The following is an 8,427-nucleotide window of genomic DNA, read 5'->3' as shown; positions in this document are numbered from 1 at the left end:
CTATGCTGGGTCGCTTGAAGGCGTTCCTATGGCGACGAAGTATCGATGCCGTGTCGTGCCGGAGAAGTCGATGAAAAATTACATCTCTTTCCACACCGACCTGGCGTGTGGATGGCGCGTGTTGATATATATCGCTTCTCGAAGATTTGTTCGTCGAAGATTTTGACTCGTAGTCAGCTTGATGAGGTTGTTTGGCTTGATGTAGTTTGGCTTGATGCAGTGCACATCGGTCGGTCGTTCAATGCAGACGCGTGCAACGCTCGGTGTGAGTTCGCCCTACCGTGATCGAGGCATGCTGGAGCGGATGCAGATGGCCCCTGGATGGGGACGTGATCCATGGATGCATGCATGTGCATGCTCCTGATCTCATAGATGCCTGTGCTGACAGGACGGCCTGAACTGAGTTGCTATGAGTTACCGGCAGGAGACGTCGAGCCAGCGTGCACATTTGCTATGAATTGTTTAGACAAGAGAATTTGCTATTTTTCATTTGAGTTTGTAATGCGAGTGTTTATAAATTTTGAGTGATTGCTTGGTCACATTGATTGAAAGGAAATTCTTCTTGCAAGTTAAGGATGATGACATCATCACTCATTTTCAAAGTATCAAGGACCGTAAAATTATCCTGTAATTTGTAAGGTTCCTTATCATTTTCTATTTTCTATCCTCTATAAATCTTAGATTTTGTGATGGTATGTTGAACAAATTTTTTACTTCTATACGTTGAACAATACCAAATCATGATAATTTTTTATAAATATAATATAATATAATATGTGAGACCATTTCTATATTTTAGAGCTACTATGATATGCTGCTATGATCGGTTATACGTTTGGAAAGGAAGACTATAAGCTTCAACTATTTTTCAAAATTTGAATACACAATCTTCAATTCCTGGGCCCGCCCCTGTGCCCGGTGTTGATGCGCTTACCGCCCGTGATGTTGATGTAGATCGCGTCGGGGAGGTGTCAGGCTGATGCGCTCGTTGGCAGCCGTCTGGAATACAGATTTCTGCACCGAGATTTATTTGGTGGCTAAAGAAAATCTATTCTAATAGAATTCTGAAAATTGGATATAATCTATGAATTGATCTAGAACCTATCTAATCTTTGATTGATCGGGTGTCACGCCCCGATCACGCCCCCGGGAGAGAAGATTGATCTTCCCGGGGGCGGCACGCTGCGGAAGTGGTAGAGGAACCTAGGATTGACGTCGCGAGACTAACCGCTCTAATACTATGTGGAAAATGCATGGGATGACTGAATATTGTGTTGTTTCTTGTTGTGTTGATCTAACCAGGGACTAGTAATCATGTACGTGCAACGCACGTATAACCATAAAAAAATATACTCATTCATTCTTATTAGTAGGTATTATTAAAGAAAAACCAAAAGATAACATGATAATGTATTAATATAACAGAATTCATTACATTATTGTCTATGAATCATTTTTTTATAGAGCCTAACCTGTACATCAGGCATTTGTCAAATATAGCTCCAGTATGCTTCTCTACAAACGCTTTGTAGGATTTTCCATCCAGGTAGTATTTGCAAAACAAAGACGGCTATTCACTCAAAAGATAATAAAGTTTCAAGCATCCCAAATGTCATGAGAACCAGAGATATCATCCTGCTTGACCTGATAAAAAATATGTAAATCCAAAAATTGAAAAATAATAATATGGGGTACTTATTAGTTTAAGAAAACATTCAAAAAGAGAGCGTACATACTCCATGCTACTAAGGCATAGTATGAAAGTGCATTTCAAAAAAAGGCATAGTATGAAAGTGCGTTCATGCTGACCATAGATAATTTTTGTAATTTCCTTAAACTAAGAAACCTTCAGAGAAATTTTGGCTTCTTTATTACATTTCTCTTGACACAAAATTAAAATGTCTTGTTGATTCGCTGGTCTGCACAAAGATTATAAGCATGCTCCCAGGCAACTATTTTGAAACATGAACACGATTGGAGTCCTGCTAACGGATAGGAAAATTATAATTGATAAATAAAAGGAATGTGTGATCCAGCCACTGATGGTGGATACAAAGATATAATCTCGAAGCAGTACTTGTATGCAATTAAACTCATCTCCTAAAGTCTGAGGATATAATCATGGGAATCCTCCAAAGAATCAGTGGATTTCGGTCCAAGGATTTCACCAGCTAAGTCAACATTTCTTTAAAATTTAGATCATAGAAAAAAAATCCTAACTCCAAACTGTCTCACAAAGAAGAAAGAAGAAAGCCCGAATAAATAATACGCATTCTTTTGGGCGGGCCAAAGTAAAGAATTGAATATAATTTTTGCCGCAATATTTCAATAGACATTAGTTACTACTTCCTCCGTAAATTAATATAAGAGCATTTAGAACACTACTTTAGTAATCTAAACACTCTTATAATAGTTTACAGAGGGAGTACTTAGGTATTTCGAAGAAGAAAAAAACCAATAACTTGACATCTTACATCGAAACCAAATAAATAGAACTTACAAAGTTCGTACGTGTCCTTCACTTTTAAAATGGATTACACGCCTAGACATGCATATAATGGCAAATATATGCAACGTGCATATAGGCACTTTGCACTTGCAGGCCAATATTACAAACTTTGTGCATATTAATCAGTCGATGCTCTTACTTTCATAAGGGGAAAGACTGGGCGTGTCGCAATGCCACACTGCCCCGATGGATTCGTTGTGCCCCTCTTCACTAGCATGTAACCTTTCTCGCCCCATGCCGGCCCCCACGAGTTCTTCACGATCCAGTACTTGGCTCCATTTTGCGCCTGTCGCCCATAGCCTACTACGGTGACTGCATGTGTCAGCTTAGTGGTGCTACATGGCCCATTGAAGATACCTCTCTTGTAGTGGTGGAAGTGGCTGCTGTTTGACGCGATCGAAACGGCTATAGGCCGGTTAGCCACGGCGTTCCTCAGCGACACCTCGCTGTTGCTCTCGACTCTCTGGGAGCCGGTGATCTTTGCGGCTGGCTTACGGTTCGTCCTGCACCGACCGGTGGCTCCCTTGTATCCGTAGGAGGATGTGGCGGTGATCCCCCCATTCTGTTGGATCCACTGGAAAGCTCTGCTAGCCCGGCCACCATTGCAACCGTTGTTGAAGTAGTCACAGTCTACTAGTTGTTGCTCTGACAGAGACACCAGGGTCCCTCTCTTGATCTTGTGTAGTCCTTCGATTGCACCCACGGCAGCGAATGCCCAACAACATCCTGCAGTTGCACAATGCTTAACTTCATCGTTGAGCTAGCTATGTATGTATAAAGGTATTTTGTGGCAATTGTTACTTTGGTAGCAAGTTGTCGTTCTCAATTGTCATAATTATATAAAGCTAGTAGAAAAAAAAAAGAACAAGAGATGTTGCACGTACCGCATTTCCCTTGGTCTTTAACCGGGGTGACGGCGCCTCTCTTCCTCCAGTCCACGCTACTTGGCACCTTGGCCGAGAAGTTGGCGTACACGGTGACACCCTCATGTGTGCCCGCACCATTGACAGGGCCAACATGGGTGATGATAATCTGCTCGTCATCCTCCTGAATCTGCCCGGTATAAAGCGCCATGAACTCTTCATGTGTAAGGTCAGTGAAGGGACCCTCCCCAAGCTCGTACGTGAGCCCAGAGGTGGTGGCGCCGGCATTCACAGCCTCTATGTACCTCATGTTGCTCCTGTATACCTCAAACCGGCGAGCCTTCTCATCGGAGGTGAAGTAGGATCTGTTCTGCGCCGTCATCCACACGTGGAAACGGCCAATCATCAGATCATGGTGGCCGTCGGTGCCGATTTCAGAGCCCTCGCGGGGAAGATCATGGCTTGCCGTCAGCAACGGCTCAGAGGAGCAGCTGGCTAGCATGAGGCAGCTGGTGGCAAGGAGCACACCACATAGCCCTAGTGAAGAACACCTAGACGTGGAGAACATGATCGTGTGACCAGTCATTTGATGGTAATGCTAATGTGCTGGTGGTGATTTTGGATGCCGCTCATGCTCAGCTAGGTTGTGTTGCTTTATATGGCCTAAGTAAATCAGCCCTATGAAAGAAATAACATGCATGAGGGCATGGCCAACGTGCTGCACCGCTGGTCCAGCTCGTTGGGACTCCACAAAGGAGGAAGAAGAAAATAATTGAGATGTGGCACACTGAGATGAGGCAATAAAATGGAGATGTAGGTGGTGTGGACTAGGCATGCATGTCCCCCATGTCTAGTCCACCCATATTTGTTTACAAGTAAAGTCTTACATCCTGCGATTATCCAACGGTACGATGATTGAGGCCATCCTGCAATCAGGTAGTTTACATCAGCACTGCACCAGCTATGTAATGCTTGTGCACATTCATCACATATCTGAAATCACCGCGATATCAAGTTAGGCTTCAACCATGCAGAGAATTTAATCGACCCAGATATGTACCATGGATGGAGGTAGCTCTTATATCGGATTAGAAAGAGAGGAGAGCTAATTGCATGCATAACAAAACATGTCAGATCCGAGTAGAAGGCCACGATCCAGCATTGGCGTATTTCAATTTTATCAGAAAGTATTCTACAAAGGAAATATTTCTTGTGTCATTTTATTACAGCTCTCAAATTGTAGCAACAGTTTTTTCAGTTTCAAAGAAAATAACACGATGAATACCATCACACACGTTTTTTCAGTTTATTCAGGTGTGGTGAATCAAGCCTGACTCGGATATCTAGGATCTTTGTGGTAGAACCAGCACTACATCTTCAAGTTTCAGACTTCGGACTGGTGCTCATATTTTTCGGATTTATTTTAGAATTTTCGCTATGTTAATTCATTGGGAGGTGATGTTCCAATTGACTATAAAGGTGCATGTGGTAAATTCGTCAATCTCAAGATGATTTGTCGGTTTAGTATCTTGAAGATGCTCATCAGGGTAGGTGTGTGTGTGCGTTCATAGAGGTGGATGTATGTGCATATGTATGAGAGTCTGCATTTATACCGTCTTAAAAAAAGGTGTGCTTTTGTACACCCTCCTTACAAAAAATTTACAACACCCGAAGCAAATTAACGGTTGACATTAAAGCCCATGTGGATATTTCACCATGTTGTTCATCAGTTTCTTAATTGTTGCCACGATCAGGTGATGTTCCTACCATGATTTTAGTCAATGAGTACAAGTGGTTAAGTTTAATCCTAACAAAACAAAACATAGAGCATGCCACACAATCCAGGGATGTTGCTGTCACGATCTTAGTCAACTAGAGGATACCATGTGCGTTGTTGTGAGAATCAATTGTAATGTATATCTATGATATATTGATTTTATGGAACATGAATATTTGAATTAAACTAAATATACATATTGTATATCCTATTTAATTATTATATAGTAAAAATACTTATTGAATATAAGTAGCATAATGGGAAAAAAATAACATACATGCTGAGGTGGTATTTATGGTGACGTATGATGAATGCATGTTGAGATAAATAGAGTCGTTGGGACTAGCTAATGATGGTTTTTTTATGCACACTATGGTTGACATTTGATGAGCTGGCATGTGTGCATGTTAGATAATAAAAATAGTGGGATAAACTATTTAGGTATCTCAGTTCATGAGTGCAAGTGGTTAAGCTTAGTCCTAACTAAATGAAAGATAGAACATGCCACACGGTCTGGTGTTGTTGTTGTCATGATCTTAGACCATAAGTACATGTGGTTAAGTTTATCGTAACTAAACAAAACATAGAGCATGCCACATGATTCTGTGCCGTTTGTGCGACGTTCCTGTCCATGAGCTTAATCCTAACTAAACAAAATTTAGAACATGCCACACAATCCGGTGGTGTTGCTGTCACAATCTTAGTCCATGTGTGCAAGAGGTTAAGTTTAGTCCTAATTAAACTAAACATAGAAGATTACATGTGATCCGGTGGTGTTACTGCCACGATCCTAGTCCATGAGTGCAAATGATTAAGCATAGTCCTAACTGAACAAAACACATAACATGCCACACAATCCAGTGTTGTTTCTCCTACGATCTTAGTTCATGAGTGCAAGTGGCTATAAGCTTAGTCATAACTAAAACAAAAACTGCCAAGCTCATAAACAACATGTCAGCCTTGATTGCGAACATAGATAGTTGACAAATTTATGTTACAGGTAGTAATTAAGCATCAATTTTGATGTTACAGACTTCCAAACAAACAATAGTTACAGGAAGAAAATATTCCTAGGTCGGTGAATCACCAGGTAAGAATTAGTATAGCACTATCCTCCTCGACCAAGTTCAAACTGAAATAATACATAATTCGTTGGTTCAGTGCAAAGACTGAAACCATGCGACACATATTTGTTACAACAAAGGCCTCTAGCTGCAAGTTCAGACAAAAATGAAGCGAAATTTATTGGTTACACTCAAAGGACAATACTCTACGATGCAGGTTCAGGACAGCAAAGTCCCATGGCTCAAGTTCAGATAGGAAAATAACAAAGTTCACTGGTTCAATACAAAGAATGTAACCAGGTAGCATTACCAATACACGAGTCTAACAAACAAGAACATACACTTGAAAAGCTAAACAGAGTACAAAGCTTCTAGATATGCAATGAAATAAGATAAGTGTCTCAATAGCAGTCAAAGATAGACACTGGAAATGCTTCAAAACATAGAGGAAAAATGCAATACATTGCAAACAAATAGAAATCGTTTGCTCATAGAAAACAATGTGATGTGTTTACCTAGTTCAAGTTATTGGCACAACTCTAGGCCTGATTGGAGAGGCTGATCCACAACTCTGAAGGCACGAAAATCTTCGTCGTGTTCACCTTGAAATAAGTTCTACAAAACCGCCTCAAATACTTGTGGTAGATCTTAAGGTGATGTTTGGAATTTGACAGATTAGTCCTTCGGTGAATCCAGACTTTGGATTTGTCTTGCCATGTATGCTGGTCCTTTAGATCATTCCCTTTTCCTTTTTGTCTTCGCCTCAAGTGAAGAGTTGGAAAACCTTTGTTTTGCGTGCGTTTTGTGGTATTCTATGTTTGGTTTTCTTTCAATGAAATGGGCCATCCTGGGTGTTTGGGTACCCTAACCCGCTACTTGAACCTGAACCAAACCGAATTACCTGAATTGTCGAGTAATTTTGGTATCGGTTAGGGTTCGGTTCTCATTTATTAGCTATTCGGTTTTTGGGTTAAGGTCAGGGTTTCAGTCTGAAAAATTAGAAATACTCTATCCGAGTTATTCATACTAACCAAATTATTCATGCTATTAGTACATTGTCATGTCACCATACTAACTAAATTACTCATACTACCTGAATTACCCATACTAAACAAATTATTCATACAAAACTTTGATGGGTGCCCAGAATATTTCGGTTTGTATGGGTATCCGAATTACCCAAAACTAAATCTCGAATAATTTGAGTTCGATAATTTTTTGACAAAAAAAGTTTTGGTTCTTATTTTCTAATACACAAATTACCCACAAACCGAACTAGCCGGACTGAAATAATCGAATGCCCAGGGTGAGAAATGAGAGCCGGAGAGCTCCTCCCTTTTATCTAAAAAAGAGCTTGATATGAAAGAGATCAGGAAAACTGCCCCCTCGGCCTAGATCGATAGAGTCCGCTTGTTCCGCTCCATTGAGCATCATCTGATGCCACCGTGGTCGTGTCTAGAGCCTGTTTTTTTCCCACGGCTTATTGGCAACGCTATGTGAGAGGAGTAGACGGGCAACTGGCTTTATTGAAGGTTCTCTCATTTCTTTTTTCCACGGCGTCCGCCATACGAGCAAGTAGAGCAGCCACCAATCTTGCTTGTGCAGCTTCAGGCCCGGCCCTGAGGGGGGGCGAGCGGGGCGGCCGCCCCGGGCCCCCGAAATCCAAGGGGAGCCCATCCTAGTCCCAGCCTCCCAGGTATGTGTGAGGAACCGCTGGAGTCACCATTAGAAGACCTGAAGCTTTTCTGCATCTGCACGAGGAAGATGAAAGCCGAACCGTTTTTGTTTGTTTAGCGAACTGGGCCGTGGGCCTTTCCTCCTTATCGATGGTTAAGTGGCTGTTGGGCTAAACTGTTGTAGCAACGCGTGTAGTGTGGTGGCATGAGGAGGGGCATGCATGGCCTATAACTTGCTGATGACTTCAATGCGTTTTTTGAACCTGTAATTATGTCTGAAAGGTTAATTTCCATTTGGCTATAATGAAGCAGAGAAGACCCAATGAATACACTTGACTTTGCTACTTTGTACACTACCAATTTATAGTATATGTTTTGACTCAAAAAATAAATCAATAGTATTCTACTAGCTATGCTGATTATATGTTTTTTGAAGCTTTGATTATATATTTTATGTCACATAAATTTCACTTCTTGCTATCAGTTCCGCGTACAATTTTTTTATTTTGTCTTCCACTATAAGGCCCCATCACATTGG

At 41.2% G+C, this 8,427-nt stretch overlaps 1 protein-coding gene across 1 annotated transcript; it reads right to left on the bottom strand.

Annotated features, from left to right (window-relative positions):
* Positions 1-2,486: 2,486 nt before the first annotated feature.
* On the bottom strand, positions 2,487-4,010 carry LOC123439345 (ervatamin-B-like). The gene is made up of 2 exons (XM_045116071.1): positions 3,394-4,010; positions 2,487-3,235 (listed from the first exon to the last, which is right to left on the bottom strand). Exons 1-2 carry the CDS (start codon positions 3,956-3,958, stop codon positions 2,628-2,630), a joined length of 1,173 nt encoding a protein of 390 aa, XP_044972006.1. The 5' UTR covers positions 3,959-4,010; the 3' UTR covers positions 2,487-2,627.
* Between the last annotated feature and the right edge of the window lie 4,417 nt (positions 4,011-8,427).

Source organism: Hordeum vulgare, chromosome 3H, assembly GCF_904849725.1.
Source record: "Hordeum vulgare subsp. vulgare chromosome 3H, MorexV3_pseudomolecules_assembly, whole genome shotgun sequence".
Taxonomy (NCBI): domain Eukaryota; kingdom Viridiplantae; phylum Streptophyta; class Magnoliopsida; order Poales; family Poaceae; genus Hordeum; species Hordeum vulgare.
This window is presented reverse-complemented; position numbering and strand designations above follow the sequence as displayed.